At 46.3% G+C, this 26,971-nt stretch overlaps 1 protein-coding gene across 1 annotated transcript in view; it reads right to left on the bottom strand.

The window, feature by feature from the left end:
- The window catches only part of SLC27A2 (solute carrier family 27 member 2), a 471,878-nt gene extending 445,425 nt beyond the window's left edge, over window positions 1-26,453 (bottom strand). The window contains exon 1 of the mRNA XM_078684751.1: window positions 25,575-26,453. Within this exon, the coding sequence (XP_078540877.1) occupies window positions 25,575-26,055 (481 nt within the window). The 5' untranslated portion in view covers window positions 26,056-26,453. The remainder of the gene's footprint in view (window positions 1-25,574) is intronic.
- Window positions 26,454-26,971: the final 518 nt, after the last annotated feature.

Genomic DNA, 26,971 nt, shown 5'->3' with positions numbered 1-26,971 from the left:
CATATGTTAGCCAAGTCAGTTTTTAACCAGGCGTTTTTCATCCTTATGCACTGCAAATCTGCGCCTGCCATTTTTTCCCCTTTGTATCACCAAAAAAGATGCTTTTAAACCCCCCCCCTTTTTTTGACTGCTTCTGGATTTAACCTTAGATTCATATGTTTATTTCCAGTGCGTGGCCTCCTTCTATCCTGAGCAGTGGCCAGGTGAGGTGAGGTTCTCTCTCCCTGCAATTAGGGTGAGTGCTAAACATTTGAGTAAATATGGATACATTATAGAGATAAGGGATACACAAAAATTGTATACTTGTAATCCTGTTCTGGTGTTTGTTTTTTGTTTCCTACATTGTATATACAGGAGAAGATACACCATTTTTATTTGGAAAGCGGGTGTAGATCACATATCACATCACTGAAAGTAAGTGTTGCAGTAGCACCTTAGAGGTCCTGACGAAAGCCGTTTCTAGGCTGAAACATGTTGACCGAATAACATATCTGGTGGGTAGCAATTCCTTGCATGCTATCATTATACTGCTTTTTAACCATACCACTTTGATGGTCAGACCCAATAAAGCTTCTTATGACATCAATGTAAGTATTTTTAAATCACGTGGAGCATTTTTCTTCCTTTTCTTCTTTTGAGCACTGCAACTTCTAGCCCCTCCCGCTCATACACTGCCATCTGTTGGTTGAATGTTTGATTATTGGGTCCGGCATTAGGCAACCTCGAAATTCTTTTCTGAGGAAGAGCCTACAGGACACCATTCTCCAACACAAACATACCCAGATGACGAGATTCCACTTATGAGTGGGCTGATGGGTACTTTTTCCTCAGACTCTGTATCTTCTCTTTCTTTCACGTTCTTGGGTATAACAATGTTATCTCTCTGGATCAACTGTGTGGTCTGGGTATAAAATGGGACACTATTAGGTTCCAGCTATCTCTCTGTTTTCAGACTTGTAGTACCTCTCGTGTGAAGGATTTAATATCCTTCTTGACTTTGTTACTCTTTTTGTTCTGTTCTATGTGATAAAATTCATCCACTGTCTTGCTAACTTTGTCTAGAAGTGTTTTTGCGTCGGGTACGGGATTACTATCCTCTATCCGTTTTCAATATCTTTAATGATCTCTGCTAGCTTCTTTAGTTCCTCAGAGGCAGTATCAATACCAAGTACTAACCAATGCCTAGAGCAAGTGGTGCCAATGTAGCTGAAGTTATTGATATACTTAGGGTTATCGGTAAATCCCCCCGGTGTGTTCCTGACATCAATATCATAAGTTCCAATCTTACAAATTTCTTTCTTTGTTTCTCCAAGTCATCTGCTAGATTGGGACCACTGGTTTCAGTTTGGTCACCTGATCCTGCAAAAAGGGAAGGACCTTCACAAATTTTCTTAATGTACTCGTCCGAGTACAAGGGGGCGGTTAATGACATATCAAGGATAAGAAAGAAGGAAGGAAGTGTGGGTAGGACAGGGAAGTGACCCGCTTGTAAGTCAGCGGTGAGGCTAAAGAGCCCTTGCAACCCAGCGGTTGCGCTAATTATGCGTTTAGACAACAAAGGGACCCAAAGGATGCAGCCATGGACCTTGGGAAAGTACTTTATCAACAACAGTGGTCCACTGCAAAATGTATTTTAAAGAAAAACAATAAAATATAGACACAATAGAAGCTATATTTAGTAAATAGACCAGCCCAGCCGGGCGAGGGTCTGAAGTGTATTGATGTAAAAATTCGTAAGACAATATTATAATATTACAAGGTGGGGCACAAGCCTGTGACCCACAGTACACACTTACACAGTTACGTACGAACAAAACACAAGGGGCTTTTTAGGCAAGAAGCAGTTGGTTTGTGACACTTCCAATACAATTTTGTCAAAGTGTCACTGGAAAATGAACCATAACACCTTTACAGTCAGATTCCAGTCTTTTTGTAATAGTATAAGGCGTTAGAAGAGTGTCGACGGCGTTTCGATTCGCTATTTTAGATCATGCGAATCATCATCAGGACATGAATTTATGCCTAAAATAAGCCTTAATAGCCTTAATCTTAATAGTCTATTGGAGCCATCCACGGCCCAGCCAACTACTTCCGGGAAGTCTCCCAACCATGACGTTGGTATTGACAGATGGAAACAGAAGCTAAACACAGAAGAAGGACGGGGAGGCATGCTTTCCGCTGTACGTGATCACCAATGGAACGTAAAAGTAAATAAGCAGTGTTATGCTGAAATGCCCATACAGGAGGAGGGAGAAGGGGCCATCACACCCTGTACAGTGTGATGGCCAAACAAAAAAGATCTCCGAGTTAAATCGCCAGTGAGGTAGCTTAATCCACAAAGGAGGGACATTTTAACAAATGCAACAATTGTAAGCAGGTATTTGTAATTGACAAACATAACAGCTAATGGCAATTGGTGAGTTTTTCAGAGCTTCTAGAAGAGGATACAACAAGTCGATCATGCTCGACCTAAAAAGGGCAGTTCTTTAGAAGTCTGATCAGCAGCAAGTTGCTCACAAAAGTGTTCAGTGAATTTGTAAAGGAAGCCCTTTTACAATCCCCTCACTCACACCGATATTTGCATCCCCTTCCCTCTAGCCACAGTAATGCAGGTAATACACTTCTACTCTCCGGGAAGCTAGCCACACCTTCCATCTGATGCCAATGCAAACCAGAGGCATTTAAGTGTATCACACTCTGCTGCATAATCAATACTCGGAGTCAAACCTGAGGATGAATGCCAAAATCTTTTTCAATGGGTCCATTATTTGTAATTTATTTCCTTGACATGGGTCCAGCCTTTATTTCTCACTTTAAATCCTTGAACTGATCAACTGACCTGGGTGGATCAGTGGTCTATCAGTAGTCTAGTAGCAGAGAGATGGTTTACCTGATTCGAGTACCTATTAAAAATTCCCAACATAGCACAATCTTCACAAGTAAATTATGTTCTCATTCTACATTCTTGCATCTTCAAACTGCATGCTGTCTCAAAAAACATTCACTACATTCCTTAAATCGGCATTAAAAAAACAGCAATTACAACTTGTTTGCCGCCTCTCCTTTTTTCTTCTCTCTTTCATGTCCCTATCCTTATCTTCCATCCCCTACATGCCTCATCTCTGAGCAAACCTACTGTGACACATGCACGTTTGACTATTCCCTATTTCCGCAAATTTCCCACATTTCATCTACAAGACCACAATCTCTCCTCCTTCCCCTGAAAGTCATATCTATGCAACCCAACAATACCTAATCTCCTATAACTCCTGTATTAATCCCACCAGCCATGTGCTTGAACTCACTTCTCCCCCTACTAAGGATTGCAACCAACCATTATTACTTTAGTCCACCATAAAAAACTAAAATGGTTGCATTGAATGGTTTACTTTGAGTGCACAAGACTAATCCCAGTAACTAATAACTGAGCAAACCATTAACCTTGGGTTCTGGAGCAGCGTGCTGCCTGCCGTAAAGCGATTCGATGCCTCGTCAGGGGTAGTAAGCGCTATATAAATGCCATTACAACAACAGTGTGGCACTAATGCCAACCGTCCAATCTCAGCGGAAGCACACTATGACGCACTTCTCTCTCCTTGCAGTGGTTCATACTTCTATACAATTTTTATGAGAGCACCCTTTTCTCTACACTAAGCAAACACAAAACAAATGCTCAGTGATTTCAACAAATAACTTTTGTCTGCTCCTCTAAGACATCAAAGTATTCGTTAACACAAGAAATGGTTCTGAGTGACACTTTCCGACTTACTCACACGTGCCAACCTCGACCAGAGGAAAATCATTTGCATCAGTGCAGTTTGTCTCCTTTTCGCAACAGGATCCACTACACCAACCACGCCTTACTCTCAAACAAAGGTATATGTACCTATCTCAATTGTGCAGCCAATGGTACCTCACAACTAACACTACAAAACTAAGCATACAAAGTACAAGACAGTGTATTCCACACATATATCTATAACAGGATCTTAGGGAATGTCCAGCCTGATAACAACTTCAACTGCTCCGCATTAAGCGCATTCACATCCATATCACAAGTAAAGCCTCATCGCACCACGCAATCTCTGCAAAATACTGCAAGCTTGACATACAAAATGACAACACTTGACCCTATTAATAATCTTGCAACTCTTTTCTTAACTGCTGGAACTCCGCTGATCCTCCGAATCTAGACATGGGCATTTAGGGCTAGGACTTGGTGTGGGCAAGTCTAGCATTTCAACAGGGGGTATTCTAACTTCCTTTGCTTTAGTAACCGATGATACAACAATGCTATCACTTCTAAGAGCATTGGGCCTTACAACGTAATTTTCCAGTCAAGTCATCAAAGATTTTTCCCCACTGGTCGTATCCACCTTTGTGGTTGACGTGAAGCATCAAAAGGGAAAAGATTTCAACAATACATTCCAACTTGTGAATCCAATGTGACTCCACAGTAAGGACCAAGATTCGCCAGATATGGTTAAAGGGATTTATTTTGGAATACCAATCAATCCCGCATATATGCAAACCAATAATAAATTCAGTATGTACAACAATACAACAAATAGACTGAAATATGTCAGTAGACTGAGACGATATATGAGGAGATAGAGGAATGTGATAGTCACAACAAAAAAAGAAACAGATTAAAGCAAATGAATGTTCCAAAAAAGAAACTTCCCTTCTCCCTTCTAAACAGAGCAAATATAGAGTAATCTACTAAGGGTCTATATTTCGGGAGCATAGAACGTGTCAGTATGACCAGACTTTAGTAGAAGCCTTGGAAAAAGGAAATAAGTGTTTAGCATAAAGCTTCCCATTTACAATAATAGGGCAAGCACAGAAGTCTGTACCTCTCAATCAATCAATTCATCTTTATTCGATCAAGTTAAAAATTATTATAAAAGCACATATAAATACATCATCATAAAATTATTACAAAATTCTATTTTCAAAATTACAAATATTTCACCACAATTCTAGAATAAAGACAAGGATGCATAAAAGATGTTAAAAAATCATTTCATATGCTATATCTAAGTACTTGTGTTGTTGCTTAGCGAACTCAATGGTCTACGCGTCGTCCCCTTCCTCTTCCTCATGCAGGCCCATAGGAATAACGCAACTGAATAACAAACCAAAGTGTCAGGTAGTGTTGTTAGAAAATATAGTGCTACCCGGCACTGCTTAAAATTAATTTTCTTTAAAATTGGTTTGAGGTGGACATTCCTTTCATTCTCATATAGCCTGCAGAATAAAACTAAGGTGCAATTCAGTTTGAAGTGATAAATTATCACATGGGCACGCACTTAATTCGGAATGATTATATGTTTTTTCAGGATACCCTAACATGAGGGGAATCAGGTTAGTGTGAAACCTCGTAATATATATCTGTGTTGCATCCTATTTACATACACTAGTTAAGAGAAACCTCCCTTAATTAATGGTGGGTTTAGGCAATATGCCCGGGCTGCGTGTTTCTCTTTATAGTGTTCCTTACGCTTGTACTCATACACCAGCATGAACATATCACTAACCTTTTGTTTGGAGACCTTCTTACAGACCAGAGGATCTTTAAAACGTTCATGGAGACCAACCTCCCTTAGTGCTGACCCTACATAACTAAGCCACCTAGACCTCGTCCACTTATCCATAGCTAAGCAGCTCCTTATTATTGATTGAGTCAGTTTTGCTGTGTCTCTCCTCCAGATTGAATGCCAGAGGAGAAGTGGGGCTAGTTGTGTATAATCTGAGATATGTAAGATACCGTTTGTAAAAGAGGGAGGGAGGCCCGCTACAGATTAAAAAAAATTATTCTCAATAGTATGTAGTGGTGTCGGTGCAACTGTACGCCCAGACCCCAGCTCCATAGGTCGCTGCTGCTTTTACTCTGGCCAGATAAATATTTTTTATCAGTAATAAGGGTTTAGTACCCAATTTTCCAGCAAAGGATTTTACCGTTACGGCAATAATACCCCTCTACATCACCATCTTTCTTCCTTCCATCAATTTTGCTCATGACAGATTTATATCAAAGAGGATGCCCAAGTAGGGAAAATAATCCTCTACCTCATTTTTTTCTGCATCCACGCGGAAGTGCAGCACTCTTTTTCTTTTTGTAGCCCCAGCTATTATTACAAAGGACTTGGTTTGGTGCACTTTCAACTGTAGTGAATCCATAATAGAGACATACGCGGTTATCAGCCTTTGTAACCCAATCCCCGTTCTGCTGATTAAGACTGGGCTGTCCGCATAGGCCAATATTGGTAGCATTAGATTTTCAAAGAGGGGGACATCCCTAGTAGCCACTGTGAGTGCCTTTTCAACTCCATTTGTGTATAGGGAGAAGAGAAATGGGGCCAATACACAGCCCTGCCTTACTCCCCTGGAGATTTTAAAAGAGCGTGTACAATCTCCATTTTTGGTATAACGCACTGATGCCGTCGCGTTTGTGTACGTTTGCCTGAATACATTTAATATAGCAGGTTTGGCCCCCATCATCTCCATTATAGTCCATAGCTTATCATGGACCATGCAGTTGAACGCCGCGCTGAGTCCCATGAATGCCATGTATATTTTCCTGTCCTTCATTCTAGTATATTTTTTTAGGGTCACTGCTAAGTTCAAGCATGGATCCACAGTACCCCTTCCCTGCTGGAAGCCATACTGGGCCTGGATCAAGATCCTATTTTCGCTAGCCCTTCCCTCTAGTCTAGAGAGGAGAACTTTGATGTTGTATCCAGCAGGGAAATCGGTCTGTAATTCTTTGGGTTGGCCCTGGCTCCATTTTTGTAGATGGGTACAATGACCCCCGAAGACCATGAGGGGGGAGGGCCTACCAAGGCTATACTATTCAGGACATTAGTTAGGAGTGGTATCCATAAATCAGGATTGGTTTGAAAAAAGTCGACTGGGACACCATTCGGTCCTGGGGCCTTTCCTAGGCTGCATGAATCCAACCCCGCTTTAACTTCAATTAATGAAAGTGATATAGGCACATGAAGCATTTCCTGCACTGCCACATAGTGGGTTGTAATATTAGGGTTTAGAGCAAAGATATTCTCAAAATGGAAGACCCATGCCTCCTCATCGACATTTATGTCCAGTGTTGGGTCACTAGGGCTTTTGAAATATGGTGCATTTACTAGCTTCCAGAAATCGCCAATTTTTCCAGAGCTGGCTGCCTTATCCAGGTCGGCCCATAAGTCCTCCCTGATTTCCTTTTCTCTGCTTTTCCTTGCAAATTTGTATGAGGCCAGCAATGTTCTTATTTGTTCGTAGTTTCTAGGTCTAGCCTTTAGAGCATACAACAAAGCCTTACTAGTTTTTGTGCATGGAGAATCGAACCAGCCCCTGCCTTTTCCACTGTTTGGCTTTTCCACTGTTTGCTTTTGATCTTGTTAGGGCTGATTTTATATTTTCTAAGATATTACAAAAAGCTGGCACAACTTCCCCTGCTTCAGCTTCTGGATCTAAACATACTTGTATGTCATCTTGTGAGTTTAATATGATTTCCGGAACCATCTTAATTTTGTCAATTTGTGCCAATTTGAGCTGGACCCCATTTTTCCTAGCCAGAATTGGTGTTTCGACATTACTGCTCTGTTGTCTCTCAAGTGCTAATATCTTCAGCTCAATTGAAACTATGGCATGGTCACTAAAAGTGCGAAGGAGTTGTCTACCTTGACAACCCTTGCAATAAGGGGAGCGGTCAAAAGTATGCAGTCAATCGTTGACTCCACCCCATTTCGTTGAAAGGTTTTCGGCAAAGCGTCTGTTATGAGGTCTGGGTCACAAATTATTTCCATGTTTAGGGAAGCTGATAACTTATTAAGGCCATTACCATACTCACTATGTATGAAGTGATGTATAGGATTTCCCCCTATGTCCTCTAACCCACAAACAGGCAGTGTATTGTACCTACAGGGGTGTATGTTGAAATCACCTAACCATATGACACTTATATTTGCGATCTTAATGTTATATACGATGTCTGAGATAGCTTTGTCGACTCCCCCCACAATCGTGTGCATCTTTGGACCAAATCTGTTGATGTAGAAATGTATTAGTACCCATGTCCCTTCCTGATGTATCTCCATTACCAAAATGTGAGCATTTTGATTTGATTGTGGATTCATCTTTTCTTTTACTAATAAATTGTTCCCGATTAGGGTCAAGATTCCCCTTCGCCCACCCCGAAATAGATGAATGCTTGGGTCTGAAAGGATCGGTAACCGTTGAAAAATACTGGCTCCCTGGCCCAAGTTTCCTGGAAACATACTATTTCCTGGTCCTGCCATATCTTTAGCCAGTCAGTGTCATTCATTTGTTGGCAATACCAGCCACATTCCATGAGGCTATTTTCAATACATTTCTTTGTCTCCCCCAATGTATAGGAGATTGCTGTAAACTCTCATTGGCCGTAGTTAGGGAGGGTTGCCTTTCATGACTCATCTGTGAGCTTGTATGTACTGGTTGGACAGGGGCACATACCTATTCTCGAACCTCAAATCCATATGCCCACTATTTCCCCAAGATGGACCCCCTACCTGTTCTTCCTTAAACTGTAAATAGCCCACAGATCTTAATGATGCGGGAGGTCTGTAGAAGAAACCCAATGGTAGAACAGTGATTTGTGACTTTCTAATGTCAGCATTTCCCAGTTGCTCCAGGAGAAAACCAACAACAAATTCACTTTTAAAATGTAGAACCACACAATCTACCGGGAATTGTTTCCTAGCTGAGCCCACCAATGATACTCTTCTTGCCATGATCATTTGACTTGCAATGCTCCTACCTGTAGCTCCCACCGTGTTCAAATTTTGAGTTAGCCAATGGAGAGCTTTGGATGTATGACGTTACAACGCATACTTTTACCACGCATACCTTTACAACGCGGTTTTTACCACGCATACCATTACAACGCATAGCGCTTAGAGGTGCTGGATAGTGGTAAGTATAATTTTCTATTCCAACTCCAGTCCCCGTGGACACTAGGGAAGGTGTTGGATAGAAAATTAAACTTATTCCCTATCCTAGAGCGCCCCCCAGCGCAATGCGTTGTAATGGTATGCGTGGTAATACCTGCGTTGTAATGGTAGTGCGTTGTAAAAATTTCGTTGTAAACGTTACATACCGAGAGCTTTGGACATCATTTGAGAAGTTGATCCTACTTGTCCCCCCTGCAGTGATGGCACATTTTCCAACACTAGAACCAAAGGGGCAGCTTCTAGGGGTAGATGTAAGGTATGTGCTTTATTCATCTGATTACTCAGGGCCGAGCTTGCTTCTTTCTGCAAACCATCCTGGCTGCCCCGTCCTATCAGGATACTATTTTGACCTCTAGGTGTTATATTAGAATTCGCCACTTCCTGATTTGTTTTGTCACCCGTTTCTTTCAAGAAGCCTTATGTTCCTATAGGCAGGGTGACTAAGCGTACCTGGTGCTGCATTGGGGGTTATTCCCTCCCTATTATCACTTAGATGTTGGGCCCTATTTGTTGTAACTGTTAACGTATTTAGTGTCATTGTACTAGAATCAGTTCTGAGCCTCTCCTGGGATGTTGGGGGCTGTCTGGCCTTCATTGGGCCAAACTTTGTTAATAATGCCTCTAGTGTGCAGGAGTTATTTTTAGCCTGGGATTCAAGACCGGTTAATTTCTCCTCTATCTGACTTAGTTTTAGTGAGATGGGGTTTAGCATAGTGTAAACCAGTGTTTCTAGTCATAGACATAGTTTCAGTCATCAGGAAGCAAAGGGTAGTATTTACTGTTTCCATACCAATTAGTTCTTGCTGAGCTATTTCTAATACTACCTCTCCCTTGTTTTTATTTGGTCTCGGGGCTTTTGCTGGTTTCGGTCTTTGCGGACCCCCACCCCTCTTTCTCTTTACCGCAGTGTCAGTAACGTTCTTCGTAAGTCTTTTCATAGCTGCCACCCTTGTGGAATCTCTTTGAATGAATTAATGAATATACACTTAAAGAGCGCATGGCTACCAAAGGCCTCCCAGCGCTAGAAGCAGAGCCATCAACCAAGATGTATCAGAGGAATCAAGGGAGCAGTAGAGTCGTCAGATGTTTGCGGAAGGAAAGATAATTGGCCGCAAGCCGAATGTGGTCTGGTAGATGATTCCAGCATTTCGCCACAAGGAAGGAGAACGGACGTCCATCACTCCGAACTCGGTTTACTCTAGGAACAGCTGCAAGATGTTTCTTCTCGGAGCGCAGTGATCTTTTTGGGTGGTACAGGGAAATAATAGATCGGAGAATAGGTGGGGCCCTGGTCGAAAGCGACATATGGGCAATGCACAAAGCCTTAAACTTGATTCTTTCGGCTACCGGCAGCCAGTGCAAAGAGATGATATGGGGTTTAGCAGATTCCTGATTATGAGCCTGCAGAAGAAGTCACGCAGCACAATTTTGAACCATTTGCAGTTTTTTAAAAGTAGCGCATGGCGAGCCTTGGTAGAGCACATTGGCGTAGTCAAGCCGTGAAAGAATCAAGGCTTGCACCAATAGTTTCCTAGCATTAAAGGGCAGAAAGGGTAGAACTTTCCTGATCATTTTCAGGATGCCATAACAGGTATCTGCCACCCTACGCGCCTGTTTGTTAAAATTCAGGTTGTGGTACAGCCACACCCGAGACTTTTTATCTGATCTTTGGGGGGGGGCATAACACCTAGACATTTTGGCCAAAGTATGCTGGTATCAAGGTTAGTGGTCTTGCCCAGGAACATCAGCTCAGTTCAGGCTGCATTCAGCTTTAGGAAGGAGCCATCCATCCAAGCGGAGACCCTTTCCAAGCAGTTGGCCAAATTGATCTTAGTATTGTCCAAAAGATTGAGGGACACAATCAGCTGAGTGTCATTAGCATATGCGATGATCCTAATCCCAAAGGGCTTGACCACCCCGGCCAAAGGGTGCAAATAAACATTAAAAAGCGTTGGGCTCAGGGAGGAGCCCTGAAGCACTACACATCGCAAAGGCATCGTCTCCGAGATTAAATTGTCCTCAAAGACCTGGTATGACCTATCCACCAGGAACGAGTCAAGCTATTTGAGTAAGATTCCTGTGACCCCAATCTCTCTGAGTCTTGCAATCAATAATTGGTGATTGACCGTGTCGAAGGCTGCGCTGACGTCGAGCAATAAGATAGCCGCGGAGCCACGGACATCCAGAATTTTTCTGGATTCTTCAACCACCGCTAATAAGGCCATCTCCGTGCCTTGATGGGGTCTAAAACCCGTTTGAGAGGGGTCAAGGCGTTCATTCTCCTCCAAAAAAGCAGAGAGAACAGAATTGACATGTTTTTCACTTAATTCCACAATCCCTGACAGGAGCGAGATCGGCCGATAGTTAGTAAAGACTTCAGAGTCAAGGGTGGGTTTTTTCAGAAGAGCTCTAACATGGCCCGTTTCCATGAAGAAAGAACAATCCCAGAGGAAAATGAAGTATTGGCAAGATCCAGATTTCACTGGAGCGACGGAGTCAAAGACCTGATTGAGAATGGTCGGGGGTACAGCATCATTTGGGGAGCCAGATTTCAAACGGTCGAAGTACATTTTTAAAGATTCCATATCCATGACAGGGATTGTTTCAATGAGAGGGTCTAGCAATTGGGATTCAGCATCTGCAAGAGGGGTATTTACAGAAACTGCGAAGGTAGAATAGATATTCTCAATTTTCTTATAGAAAAAGTGTGTCAAATTATTACAGCATCCTAAGGTGTCGTCTAACAGCAAGGGGGGCTCGGGAGGCTTAAGGAGGGATTTCGCAATTTTGAAAATTTCACGGGGGAGTTGGAGGCTGAGATAATCTTTTTTTCTTAATACCCAGATTGGGCAGTCTTGATTTCTGCCCTGTAGGCTTTAATGGCTTCTCTATATTTAGTTTTCTCAATAATAGAAAAAAACCTTTTTCCAACTTCTCTCCAGGCGCTTACATAGTTGTTTCAGTTCTCTTAGTTTGGGGGAGTACCAGGCTGCCCATCGGCAGTCTTTTTAATGGTCATCCAATTTTTCTGGATTAGCATTTTCTAGCGATGATTCCAGCCATAACTTTATTGTTAGCAGATTCAAGGTCGTTTCCTAGGCGGGTCTGGTATTATCAAGGGTTGAGGCCTAGGAATCTGTGAGGTGCCAGTAAATTCTGAGTCATGGGCTGTGGGTCCCATGGTTGTAACTTCTTCCATGGCCATTTCTGCTAGCCGGGGTTCGTCTGAGGTGTTATGGGACGATATCCCCATAAGGAGGATCTTTTATGATTGGAGGGCTCCAGCGATAGGCGGCGTTCTGTTAGTTCAATATCGTGCGCCAAGACTGATGTTGCCCTAGTTAAAAAAGAGTCAAGTGTCCCCACTATACTTGCGCCCACTCGGGCATTCTGGCCCTATTGTTTGCTCATCCTGTCTTTGGGTTTCAATGCAGTCAGTGATGCTGATGTATATTGTCAGTAACCTGGACCCCGTATTGAAACTATTGATGCTATTAGTATTGGGTAAACACAGACTCAAGACTCAAGCTCTGGGTGAAGCACTTTACCTTGAGTATTATCTGGGTCTCAGAGAGGTGGCCCAGCCCAGCCTCTTCCGGGCTCCGACGGGCGTGGATGGGCCCGCCCTTGGCCCAGGATCTGCCCGGGCGCCGCCCGGGTGCGTCCCCCACCGCATCTCTATATAATGATTACATTTCATTAATGCATTTAAATGTTTCACGTTATGAAGTTAAGGCACACAGTGAATATAATGTCAAATGCTAGTATATAATTGCATTTCTGTGACGTGTAAGGGTGGCGCCTAATTTGCGCAGCTCCAGGGTTGAACAAGTGGGTATCCTGCAGTGGCAGCCGGCATGGCTCATTGCGCAGAGGTGGCAAGTGGGCTGATCACCGAGGTGGGGGGGGGGGGGGCGCATTGTTTAAATATTAATAAATAAATAAACTTACCTTGCCGCTGGCCGAGTCTTGCGTCTCTGCTCCTGCTCTCCTCGTGCACATCGAGGAACAGGAAGCAGGCCCACTGACCTGCAGCGTTTTGATTGGTAAGCACCCAGGCTCCCTGATCAATCACAATGCTGAAATGCAGCGTTGTGGGCGGGATCGGAAGGGAACGACGTGCTCCTACTTAAAAAAATTATTTTTGTCCGTTCCCCTACTTCTTTCTTTCAAAAAAGCATTCCGGGACAGCAAGAATAGTCCAACTTAAAAACGATAACTTTTTCTTTCAGCTTCCAGGGGCGGCTCTGAACTCCGGAGGTTGCAGCAGCCCCTCCCTGACCTCGCACAGACTGAGGGCAGGCCCATTATCATCCGATTGAGGCTGATTATCCCCTTTCGAATGACAATGAGCCGCCTTCTGCCTTTAGCATATCATGCTGAGTTAGTGATTACAGACGAGCTTTCTCCAGACTGAGCACTGTGGGGAACTTGCCACCATGTGAAATTTGTCAATGTTATACACAGAGTCAACTGGGCAGGAGCAATGAACGGACAGAAGAGAAGACAGGAAAGGATAGGTGATGGGGTGGGAGAGGTGAGGTGACCAGGCAGGGGAAGTAATGGGCAGAAGGAGTGACGGGGCAGGAGAAGTGACAGGGCAGGAGAAGTGAAGGGGCAGGTAGAAGTGACAAGGAAGGAGAGGCAACAGGGATGGAGAGGTGACGGGGCAGGAGAGGTGACGGGGCAGTAAAAGTGACGGGGCAGGAGAGGTGATAGGTCAAGAGCAGTTACGGGACAGGAGAGGCGACAGGAAAGGAGAGGTGATGGGGCAGGAGAAGTGATGGGCAGGAGAAGTGACGGGGCAGGAGCGGTGATTAGGCTTGTGCAGGAGCGGTAACCGGGCAGGAGCAGTGAACGGACAGGAGCAGTGAAAGGATAGGGGCAGTGAACGGATAGGGGCAGTGAACGGATAGGGGCAGTGAACGGATAGGAGCAGTGAACGCGGCAGTGATGGGACAGGAGAAGTGATGGGACAGGAGAAGTGACGGGACAGGAGCGGTGATTAGGCATGTGTAGGAGCGGTAACCGGGCAGGAGCGGTGAACGGACAGGAGCTGGTGTTAAGTACAGTGTTCACCAGTGCTCACTGGAAGTTCGTTTATAATCTGTTCTACTTTGAGTAAGTTTGCTTTGTGATGGTTCTGAAAGTGGTCAAGTTGGTCCTACCATAATAATAATAATAATACACATTTGTAAAGCGCACAATCACCCGTAAGGGTCTCTAGGCGCTGGGGGCCGTCGGGAAGATTAAGCGAGCTATTGCCCAGAGTCACATGGTGCTGGGCTAACCTGCCGCCGGAGCCAGGGATCGAACCCTGATCCCCAGATTCCAGCATCAGTCGCCCTGGCCGCGGCGCCACACCTCTCCCTATGTAAACAGTTCCCGCGTAAATATTGTCTAGTGGCATCATGTATTCCTAGATGAAGGGTCTAACAAACACCCACCTCACTTCCTGGACGGCACATTAGTTCTGATATCTTCACCCAACGTCTGGAATATGTGCCCCCTTTATGCCCTTTTACGTCTCCTCAACACCGCTTTTCTAGTAACTCCCTTCTCATATCCCCCCATCCTCCTCCGCCCCATTTTCCCAACATGGCCACCACTCAAGTTAAGGCTGGAATTAATTGCTACAAAATCATTTATTCTCCCGACCAGACTAAAGATGCAGTAAAACGATTGAAGTATAACACTATTGAACGTTTACCGGATTCCCTTTTTGTTGATCAATTTTACAATGGTCGTTTTGGGAGGCTCAAAAACGATGTAATTTTCTTCACTCACGACACCTCCTCATGGTCCACCAGCTTATATAATTCCCTTAACGTCACCTCCTCCTCCTCTATCCCTCATGGGAAACAACTAAAAATGTCCCCCTCTGCGTGTTTCAACGGCTACCTCACTATCTCACTCTATAACAACGGTACTGTCATGATCCAAGGCAAAGACACCTGTCTCTTGCTCTTTGACCACCTCTTCCGCTCCCTACTCCCCTCCTCTGCGACCAGCTTATCCCCTGACTCTCTTTCTAGCTCCACCCATTACTCCCTTTCTCCTCCCTTGACCCCCCCACACTCCAATAGGCTGCACCCTCGAGAAGCACAGGTCGGCCCTCTTCCCTCCCCCTCCCCTGTGCCCTCCTCTCCTATTCCTCCCCCCTCACAGTATGCCCCCCGCATCACTTCAGCCTTACCTCTAGCTAATACGCTCCAATCTGCACCTTCCCGGTACTCAGTGCTTAATTTGTCAAATATTAAGTGCAGGGGCTCACATTTTTTAAGGAGACCACACCCACACATCCCTGGCTCCACCCACTTCCTCCGCTGACTCCACCCACTTCCTCCACCCACTTTCTCTATTAGCTCCATCCACCCACACCCAGAACTAGTATTGCTGAATGTGCCATAACAAGGGTTAGATCAAAATCTACAGGTTGAAAGGTCAGGAAATGATTCATGTGCATCGCCATAAGGATGCACTACAGGACAGTCTATACCCTATACTGTGCACCTATGGCTGAGGGTCAGTCACTAGCCACATGTCATCGAAGCACAGACTGGCCAAGCTGTGGCACAGCAAGATCCTGAGGAGGTGTCTGTCACCCACAGGGAAGTAAGATGGAAAACACCACACATCCACCCAGAGCGGTGGAAGACTGAGTACCACACAGCCATGACATATCACGTCCACATCCCTAGCCCACCGGAAGCCCATCAAGGCCCCATTAGCTCCTGTATACACAGGCTGTCAGGATCTGACTTGCAGAACCCCTGCAGGTGCTCGACAGTGGGTAGAGAGCATGTGAAGGACAGAGCTCCTGTTTGGAGTCCAGTGCTGCAGCGAGCGGACCAGGGTAAACTCTGAAATTAAAGCCCTGCTGTTCGTTTTTTCGTTCGTTAGCTTTATTCGATTTTTAGGTTTAAAATCATAAAAGCACATTGCAAAATATATACACCGTTACATTTCAATTCATATCACAGTATATAACATTATAACATAAAATCTTTAAGAGAGATCAGGTACCAAATCAATAGTATATCAAGTCAGTCTAGATATCAATTCCCCTCACCCCGGAGCCGTTTCAGCCCAACCAAAAGTTACTCTCTTCACTAATCTTGTATTGGAGGGGAGTGATTCTCTGGGATAAAAGTCAGATAGTCCCCAGGTGTGTATAGGTCCATCTCCTATCTGTGGTTTCCAAGTCTGGAGGTATGGGACAACATTGCTATTTACAAACTTTATCAGCACCAGATCGCCAGGTCTCTCTTTTCGAAGCGGACCTAACCATCCCACCCTTCTAACACATTGTATTCTACCGTTGATGTCAGGGGGCAGGGGTCTGTTCTTTGTTAACCAAAACAATGCCTTATTTCTTAGCTCCTGATGGCTTTCAGTTTTCCCATTTGTGAGCTCAGGCACACCAGAAAGGACACACACAAACGGGGCAGCCTCCGGTGGTAAATGGATGCGATTTGATTTTCGTAGCATCTTCCCTGTATTGGGAAGTGGTCCTTTGGGTGGTATGGTTACTTTGTTCAGCCCCGTTTCAAAGGAACAACTATGTGTTGTTATTAGTTTGGTGGCAACTTTCTCGATGGGTGGAGTTAGCATACCTGGGGCTGCCTGTCGAAGTTGATGAATATTACTTTGGGGAGTTGTTAAAGGCATTACAGTGTCGCATAAAGGCTGTAAATGATTGGGGCCTGCCATACTTTTTAGGAGTAGCGAGTTTGTCTTGGTCATTTCCTCTATTGCCACAATCCTATCCCCAAGATTGTTCAATCTTTCTATTAAAGGGTGTATCAGAGAGTTAATCATAGTTTGTAGTTGGGCCAACAGGGTTGGTGGAGTAGGGGGTGCAGACAGTTTTCTCTGCTTTGCTTGGGTGCCTGTGTGTTTATCCGCTGGTCGTTTTCTATTACCAGAAAGGTCATGGGGAGACATTATGGGATTCGTGTTACCTGTTTCAGGTGGATAGAGGGAAATACCCAGGAGGTTTCTATGGGCTGGGGATAATATACTGGGCTGGGGGCTTGTGATGACTGTAGGACAAAAGGATGCATTAATGTGCTCTGATATAGACTTAACAGCAGCATACTTGGAATTGCATAAACTATTAAGTTCCTCCAAAAAAGATAGATTTGGTGATGCGGCGGCTGACTGTGGGGGAGTGAAATCACTATTGGAACAGTCAATAGACAATCGTTCTCGCTCTATACTTATAGGATGTTGGACAGTAGGTGGTGTTGTCTTGATTAAATAGTGGACCATCGTCCCCTTAGCCATGTCCCTTGTCAAAGTAGGAATTTTCCGGTCCCCCTTAAAAGACATGGCGTAAGTAGCAGCAGGCACCTACAGAGACAGGGAATGTCTTCACGCAAGTTCTTTTACCTCTTTTAGTTGCACGGCCAGGGGGGGTGGCCCGTCCCGTCCTCCTCAGGCCTCGGAGGGCCACAGAGGGCCCGCCCTTTGCCCGGGCTTAGCCCGGCGTCCCGCTCGCTTCCCGCGAGGGAGGGCTGATGTGAGTTTAAAGTGCCTCCTGGCGCTACGATTCCTCACGTGGTTCAGTGGGTTGCTGGGGCTTGTAGTTTCCCTGTCCTGCACTCACGCAAAGGCCAGCGCTTCCCCAGGTGGCAATGGGAGCGGGCAGCGTGAGGCAGGCAGGCGGCAGACAGGCGGCAATCCCCGTGGGTCTAAGGGGTCAGCAGTCCTCCACCCAGGCTCCCGAGTTCCTGAGTGCTTCCCCCGCTCAGCAGGGCTGACGGAAGTTTAAAGCGCCTCCTGGCGCTTCGATTCCTCACGTGGTTCACTGGGTTGCTGGGGCTTGTAGTTTCCCTGTCCTGCACTCACGCAAAGGCCAGCGCTTCCCCAGGTGGCAATGGGAGCGGGCAGCGTGAGGCAGGCAGGCGGCAGACAGGCGGCAATCCCCGTGGGTCTAAGGGGTCAGCAGTCCTCCACCCAGGCTCCCGAGTTCCCGAGTGCTTCCCCGCTCAGCAGGGCTGACGGAAGTTTAAAGCGCCTCCTGGCGCTACGATTCCTCACGTGGTTCACTGGGTTGCTGGGGCTTGTAGTTTCCCTGTCCTGCACTCACGCAAAGGCCAGCGCTTCCCCAGGTGGCAATGGGAGCGGGCAGCGTGAGGCAGGCAGGCGGCAGACAGGCGGCAATCCCCGTGGGTCTAAGGGGTCAGCAGTCCTCCACCCAGGCTCCCGAGTTCCCGATTGCTTCCCCCGCTCAGCAGGGCTGACGGAAGTTTAAAGCACCTCCTGGCGCTACGATTCCTCACGTGGTTCACTGGGTTGCTGGGGCTTGTAGTTTCCCTGTCCTGCACTCACGCAAAGGCCAGCGCTTCCCCAGGTGGCAATGGGAGCGGGCAGCGTGAGGCAGGCAGGCGGCAGACAGGCGGCAATCCCCGTGGGTCTAAGGGGTCAGCATTCCTCCACCCAGGCTCCCGAGTTCTCGAGTGCTTTCCCCGCTCAGCAGGGCTGACGGAAGTTTAAAGCGCCTCCTGGCGCTACGATTCCTCACGTGGTTCACTGGGTTGCTGGGGCTTGTAGTTTCCCTGTCCTGCACTCACGCAAAGGCCAGCGCTTCCCCAGGTGGCAATGGGAGCGGGCAGCGTGAGGCAGGCAGGCGGCAGACAGGCGGCAATCCCAGTGGGTCTAAGGGGTCAGCAGTCCTCCACCCAGGCTCCCGAGTTCCCGAGTGCTTCCCTGCTGTTCCTTTCTGATGATTCTTATTCTAGAAAGTCACTTATTCACACCTGGCTACCCCACCCCTTCTCCCTAGCTGCAACTGGACCTGACCATCCAAAACAGAAGCTTCAATCAATGCAATGCACTTTCAGGAACGCAGGCTCGCAGTCGCAATATCCGAACATAGCGTAATGTCTTGCAGCTGCTGCACCCTAAATACTTCAGAAAAGGGGGTGGTGATGAACAGAGTGTCTGAATTAAGCAGACCACTCTAACCCAGTCCAAAGATCAGGGCTTGATCCATCACCGTTTTTTAGCTCACTGCTTAATTCAGATAATCTGTTCATCACCACCCCCTTTTCTGAATCATTTTGTCCATCATAAGCGTGGAAGGGTATACTCAGACATGAGTCCCTTGCTCACTGCTCCATCAGGATTCAAGCAAGCCGGGCCGACGACGCCTGAAATGGCAGAAACCGGTCCCCGGAAGCTTGTCTCCCTTCTGGTGAAGAATTGGCTTGGTAGTTTGGTCTGCCCTGTTCCCATGATGCACTGGGCCAGGGACATACTAATTTGCATATAGCCAGGTTCTGAGCTGGGATGGGGCAGTGAGCTAAATAACGGTGATGGATCAAGCCCTGATCTTTGGACTGGGTAAGAGTGGTCTGCTTAATTCAGACACTCTGTTCATCACCACCCCCTTTTCTGAAGCACACTAAATACAGCAGCAGCCTTGGCCCTACCACAGAGAAAAAGACGTGATTCATTGTGATAATATATATAATATTTATACAATCTATGATTTTTAGGTGAGCCACACCTATACTTCATAGACAAACACTGCAGATAAGCTCTTTTTGCAATTGCTGTTCATATTTAATTTCCTGCTTAATAAGGTCCTCTAAGTTGTTTATCACCACGCAATGTCCAGTTTTGTTTAGCATTACTCCATATGGACATAAACAAAACATTCCATTCTCCTCTAACCATTCCAATCTTCAAATCGGGTAAACTGTGAGAAAAAGTGGTGATGAATGTTGAAGGCAACAGCAAACCAACCCTCCCCCTTCCAGCATCCTGAGAAATTGCCAAGTTAAGCAGCTACAAATTACTTCAAACAGAAACAGTGCTAATTCATCCCTTTGCCAAACGATGAAGTGGGCAGGCATCCAGAAGATAACTGTGGGTGTGCTAGTGTAAACTACGTGAAAGGGGGCACAAAGTGTGTGCGAAAAATGTGTGTGCGAGAGTTTTAGTGGTATTTTTTTATTGGGCCAAAACATAAATAATATAGCGTGCATGGTTTACTTTCTGCTGTTTTAATTAGTTTCAAGCTCAAAAGAACAATTTTTCAATGTGAAACTACCCCTTGTTTTGGGGAAAAGTCAATCTCATTTTAACTCCATCAGTCGCCATGAGCCATGGAGCCTGGAGGTTCTCCAAGCAGCTTGCCTGAAGAGTGTAGTATTCCTTTGATGTTGCCTTGTGTTGGCGGGGAAGCAGTGCAGATGGAAACTGCCACATGAAACGTGGCACAGTCCAGGCCTTTGAGATGAATGCGCAAATTTAAAATAGCTGTGAGTGTTCACACACAAGGCCTGTCTGATAATCATTCAACTGCTTGATTTACATCTAAGGTTACAACACGGATGGAGATGCTAGAGCCAGGGGTCCTACAGTGGACCAATTAGCGCTAGAAACATGAACATAGATAACCTGCAGGAACTTCTGTCCATGCGTGTGTCACTGGGTTCTGCCCAAAACTTGTACTGCAGCTGCAGACAAGTGCTGTAACCTGCCCTTTTTCATTTGCAGATTCTGCAAAAAGAAAAACATGCCGGTTTACATATGCGGAAAAGCACTGTCACTGGCAATTAACGCTGGTAACCCATAAATTGGGAGGTCAGGTGTGGCTGAGGAAAGGGGCAGTTGAGTCACAAGGTGCTGAGCTTGAAAAAGCAGAGTTGACCATTAACTTATACATTTATTTGCTGCAAAGAAATTGGTGAAGAGGACACACAATAGTAAATCTGTTCCAGTTTAATTAATAGCGACTTGTTGTAGTACTATCTACTACTCTCTTACCTGTGACCTACAGTCTGCTTGGCACTGGCTCCATTAGATCATTGGCAAATAATGTGTTTTGGTGGGCCCCCGGCCCAGGCCAAGAGCATCAGCATGCAATGCAAATGACAAGTCAAAAGAAATAATTTATGGCCTGCTTCTGCTGGGGTTTCATTTCAGTGCATGTGAGTTGTTAACAGAAAGCAGCTATGCACTTTTTTATTACTTTGACAATGTCATATTAAGGTTAATGCTGAGACCGGAACTTTCCAGCACCCAGTCTGCCTGCCTTGCTCAGCTATAATGATTAACCAATGTGAAAGAAAATGTTCCTTGAAAGTCAGGTGTGCGCTACTGACATCACTAACATGATGCAGTCATCATGCCTGGAGCTGGGAGGGCCATCCTGCAGGAAGGAGGATAACACAAGACACAGGACAGGTAGGTACATTTCGTTTAAATTATTATTGGGCTCAACTCACTGGGGCGAAAAATTCAACAGCCCCGGCCCTGTTAAAGAAGTGCAGGTGCTTAGCACCTGAAAGCTCCTGCACAAATTAAGCACTGCCGGTACTCCAATCTCTTCTCCTCCCCCATATTCCTACCCGCCACCCCCCTTTTTAGTCCAACTCTCCTCCAACCTTCTCCCTCAGTTAAATTTCCCTATGCTCCCCTTATTCCTCTGTGCCCCCTCTTCTCTACCCCCTCCTCCCCTCGTTATTCACCCTGATTTCTCCACAAACCCACTGTATCTCTCTCCTTCCTCCCACTCCTCCAGCAATGCTGTGCTACTCCCTTTCCCCCCTTGGTAACCCTTTCCATTTCCCTCCTTCGGGCCCAGCAGAACCACTTCCTTTCTTCAACTTCCCTTTTTCCCAACCCCCATCACTCTGCCAGATGCCCGTTCCCTCACAGCCACCTCTCCAAGCTGACAGGACCTCTCCAACCACCTCCCCTCTTTTCGTCGCAAACCTCCTACATTCCCATGACTCCACATAGTCCTCCCCTCTCCTTCTACCCTACCGCCTTGATCCGCACCCATCTCTCCCAAAATATGTCCTTAATTCCTTTCCTTCTTGCAAAACCAACACAGACAACTCTCCCTTCACCTCTGATTCACCAACTTCCGCTCCCAACCCCCACCTTTCCCCACAGTTGCACCGTATACCCCAACTCGCCTACTGTCCCCCACCTCTCCCTGCCTTCCACCACCAATTCCTCCCCCTCCTGTTTCCATTGAGCCACCCAACCTTCCGTGCTCTGCCTTACTCTCTCTGGAAAATAAGCTAGGCTCTCTTATCACCTCCATCTCCCAGCATGTAGCTGCCATTTTACTTTTAAGCTCCAAGATTCCCAACTTTCCATATACCTCTTCTCCTTTGGAAAGCCCTCAACTTCCCACGAGATGCACCTCACCCCAATACAGCCAAGCTCAACTTGTCGTCTGCAAACATCGTTAACTCACACAAGCCCTTGAACGCCACCCTTCTTCAATCTGCATCTCCTAGTAACCCTACGATCTACACTATTCCGACCATCTCCTCTGTTAGAACCAAGCATCCACCTAAACCCTCCCGAGCACCCCTGTATAAGTACAATATCCCGATCACTCTTCAGAACCCAAGTGCCCCGTCACCAAAACAGTCTTGACAGAGCTGCGCTGTCTGCTCCACGACTGCAGATCTGCAGTTAAACACAAACTTGAAATCTCCGATACCATCACCTTTCACAATATTGACATGCTCTTCCTCACAGAGACCTGGTTCAATGATACCTCTCACTCTTTGTTTGATCTCCTATTACCCACAGGCTATTCTATTTTTAGGAATGACAGAATTGACAACGTTGGGGGAGGTGTTGCAGTCATCCTTCGAAACTCTCTTCAACTTAAGGCTTCTCCTAGCAGCTCCTTCCACACCTTTGAATGCCTTTCTCTTGAGCTTCAATTGCACCACCGCTCACCCCTCAGATTCCATGTCATTTACCGTCCGCCTTGTAGCGGCCCTTCGTTTATGGAGGAACTCACTGACTTCATCAGCGACCAATACTCGCAAAGTGACAATCAGACCTTCGTGGGTGACTTCAATCTCCACTGGGGCTTACCGCAAGACTCTTCTGCGAACTTGCTGGCCACCTTCCTCTCTGCAAACGATCTTATCCAACACTGCACAGAATCAACACACTCTAAGGGCTCAATCCTGGACCTTGTTATTTCTAAAGCAGGCATGCTTTCTATCGCTACCCCTATTCATGTAGACTGGTCTGACCACCTCCTCATCCCATTCTCTCTTCACCTATCACACTCTATAACTCTTGGCCAACCTAAGAGGGCTACCTCCTGGTTCCGTGATGCTAAAAATATTGATGTCGGTCCCCTCTGTGAATCAGCTTTGTTATCACTTCCAAGGCTAGACCCGAACCTAGATGTTGACGAACTCACCTCCCAATGCCTCTCAGTCCTTGCAGTCGAAATCAATAACGACGCTCCACTCAAAAGCAAAAAGATAAGGCCCACTCCCTCAGCACCTTGGTTCAACAAATCCCTCTAAGAAGAAAGGAAGCAGCTAAGATTCCTGGAAAAACAATTGAGGCAAGTGCCTTCTACCGATAATTTGGCCACGCTTCGTTCAGCAAGATCCAAGTACCACAAGCACATCTTCCTTGGGAAAGCTTCGCACTTCAAAACCCTCCTTTACTCAGCCAAAAAAAGACCCAAAAAACTATTCGATCTCATCAAGATTCCTAACTGCTCTCCCCCAAACAACACGTTGGAGGATTCTACAAAGAAAGCAGCGGATTTCGCTATAATCTTCGACAAAAAAGTGAAATCCCTTGTGGATCAGGTCGCTCATCCTACCCCTCCAGAGGAACGCAAATCCTTAGCAATTTGGCAGAACTTTGACCCCATCTCTGAAGATGCCCTTCTCAATTGCATCCTCGAAACAAAGCCCTCCAACCATTCTCTGGACCCCATCCCTAGTGCCATTGCCATTGACTTCTATACCCATTCCCTTTCCTATTGGACCAATCTGGTCAACCTCTCCCTCTGTCAAGGATCCCTCCCTGTCTCCTTCAAAACTGGGCAGGTCACCCCTCTGCTTAAAAAACCCACTGCTGATGCGAATGACCTCAACAACTTCCGCCCCATCACTAACCTACCCTTTCTTGCGAAGATCACAGAAAGATGTGTAGCGAAACAACTTTCTCGTCATATCAAGGACAATGATCTTCTTGGCAATTGTCAGTCCTGCTTCATCCAAAACTGCAGCACTGAAACAGCCCTACTGCAAGTGGTTGATGACGCGCTGAGGATACTCGATTCGGGGGGGGGGGTCCTGTCTTCTAATTCTCCTTGACCTTTCTGCAGCCTTTGACACTGTCAATCACAACACTCTCCTCAACACTCTGCTACAGAGAATGGGCATGGAGGGCACTCTGCTTCAATGGTTTGCTTCCTTCCTCTCTGGTAGATCCCAAATGATCAAAATAGCGAACAGTCTTTCGTCTCCTTTGGCGGTAGGTCAAGGTGTTCCTCAAGGGTCTATACTTACACCCACATTGTTCAATCTCTATTTAGAACCACTGGGAAATCTCCTAAGTAAATCCGGGATCCACTATCATCTCTATGCAGATGACACTCAAATCTACTTCAAGGTTGCATCCACTCACGATCTCGCCATCCAAAACTCTACTCTCGACTCCATTCAAAACTGGATGTCAACTCATCAACTGATTCTGAATCCCTCCAAAACTGAATTCCTCCTCCTCTCCTCATCACTTTCTCCTCCCTGGTTCAATCATGGATGGATCATATGAATCTACTTAACAATAAACCCAACATTGTCGACAGCGCAAAATCCCTTGGTGTCATACTCGACAAAAAACTCAATCTAATCTCCCACATCAATTCCATAGCAAAGTCTGCTCGATACCAACTACGCCTTCTTTGGGGAATTTGTCGCTTTTTCCCGGAGCAAGACCTTAAAACCCTGGTGCAATCGCTGGTCCTCTCCAGATTGGACTACTGCAATTCTCTTCTTACTGGCCTCCCAAAATCCCACCTGTCCCCCCCTTAAATCGGTTCTCCATTCAGCAGCTTGTTTCATTTATGGGGCCAAAAGAAGCGACCACATCAAACTGATGTTATCCATCCTCCGCTGGCTTTCCATCGAGGCTAGAGATATCAACAAGACTGCCTACATCACCCACAAAGCCTTGCACTCCTCCTCTCCTCGCTACCTAGCGAATAAACTGAAACTCTCTGGAGGCTCTAGACCATCTCGTAATGCGGAAAATGTACTACTTGAACCTCCCACTTTCAAGAAGGCCCAATCCTTTTCAGGCAACGCAGTGAGAATCTGGAACTCACTTCCGCCTCAGCTCCGGACCACCACCTCCTCCCAGGCCTTCAAAACGGACCTCAGCGCTCGCAAAGGGCCAGATTCTCAGAATCTGGACCTTTGCGAGCCGATTTCGGCTTGATGAATCAGGCTGATTGATTGTACTTTGTTTTCTCTTGTAACCTGCACACATGTCACTTTTTCCTCCTGTAATGTACCGTTTGCTACCTCATGTATTTTGTTTGCCCACAAATGTCACTTTTGCCTCATGTAACTTAACGTTTGCTTTTGTAATTTGTTCACTTGTAATTTTCTCCTCATGTATCATTACTGTTCCTATTGTGAAGCGCTCTGACACCTTTGGGTAAAGTCCGCGCTATATAAAAACGCATAAATAAATAAATGAATAAATTCAACGTTGTTAGGGGGTGGGCGGGGTAGGAGCAGAGATAGGGAGGCTCGCAGGCAGCCTGCTTCTCACCTGGGTCTGCGATGAGCACCTTGGCACCGCAGCAAGAGAAACAGTGCAGCAAGGACTTGGCGCGGATGTTGAAGTTCAGGCACGCGGTGGCGCAGCCCAGCTTGGCCAGTCCCAGCCAGAGCCAGACGTAGGCGGGCTCGTTGGGAAGGAACAGAGCGGCGCAGTCGCCCTGGCGCAGACCCGCGTGCTCTTGCAGCACCCGGGCCACTCGGTTGCTCATGCGGTCCACCTCGGCGTAGGAGAAGGCTTGGTCCTTGTACAGCAGGAAGTGCTTGGCTGGGCTCTTGTGTACCTGCTCCAGGAAGATATCCAAGAGGGTGCGCGGGGGTTTGCGTGTCGCGTTGCGCCGCATCCAGAGAGCGTAGCGAAAGATGGTGATGAAGGTCGCCACGTCCTGCAGGAGGTAGGGGAAGAGGCGACGAAACAACACAGGCAGGAGCAGCAGGAAGCCTGCCAGCCCAGTGAACAGCAGAGAGTACATGCTGCCGGCTGGAGTCTGCGAGCCTGGGCGCAAAGCAGATTACACTCTTCGCAGGAATGACACTAGTCGCGGTGGGGGCTGAAAGAATGTACAGAGCTCAAGCTGAGCTGGGGGGAGGGGTTGCGTGCTCACACCTCTCTGAATCCCCGCACAGGTAAGTGAAGCGGAAGCCGGGGTCTGGCTTCCTTCAAACAGACCCAGCGCTAGATATGAAAGGGTTCATAGTTCAACCACCTCTAAACATGAGCCCGAAAGTGGGAGGAAGCTTGCTAACATGAATAATACTACCTCTTTGAAAAAGTAACCGAAAACTAGTAATCATGAACTGGACAGTCAGCAGAGAAAGGCTGCCGCCCTCTCCTAGAGTACCTCCCCCTTCCCGAGAGCTTTCATAACTCAGCAGAGGCTCCTGAGGCCGAATGTTGTCATGGAGCGAGTGGGCGGGGCTTCCACACCCATCCCTGCCAAGGGACCTCCTTCTCCAGTTCGTTCACCCCGACCCCTGCCAGAGCTCAGAGTGGGTTTGTCGGTGCAGGCAGGGTCAAACGCCGGTGCAGGGCAAGCGGGTTTTACAGTGATTGACTCAGCACTGACACTAGGTAACAACATATATATTTGCCTGGGGCGGTAGAGAGACAGCCTTCTTCTACTGTACATAATACCAGAGAACCCTGGCGTGTTAGTGGGGGAAAGGTGAATAGGTTTAAACAAACAAGGCACAAGCCTAGCCTAAGAAAAATCACGCATTAGGAATCTCAACATTTTGAAGTTAATGTTCTGTAGTAGTCTATTTATAACAAATATTGTATCGTAGCATTTACTCATAATAACAAGCACTTGCAATGCAATAGGTCTGGCAGTTGTGAGAGTTAGAGATATTGGCGTTGTAAATGTCTCTGCCTTTTACCTATGTTTT

This window comes from Lissotriton helveticus, chromosome 3_2 (assembly GCF_964261635.1).
Source record: "Lissotriton helveticus chromosome 3_2, aLisHel1.1, whole genome shotgun sequence".
Lineage (NCBI taxonomy): Eukaryota > Metazoa > Chordata > Amphibia > Caudata > Salamandridae > Lissotriton > Lissotriton helveticus.
Note: the sequence above shows the minus strand (reverse complement) of the source record. Positions and strands in the feature narration are given on the sequence as shown.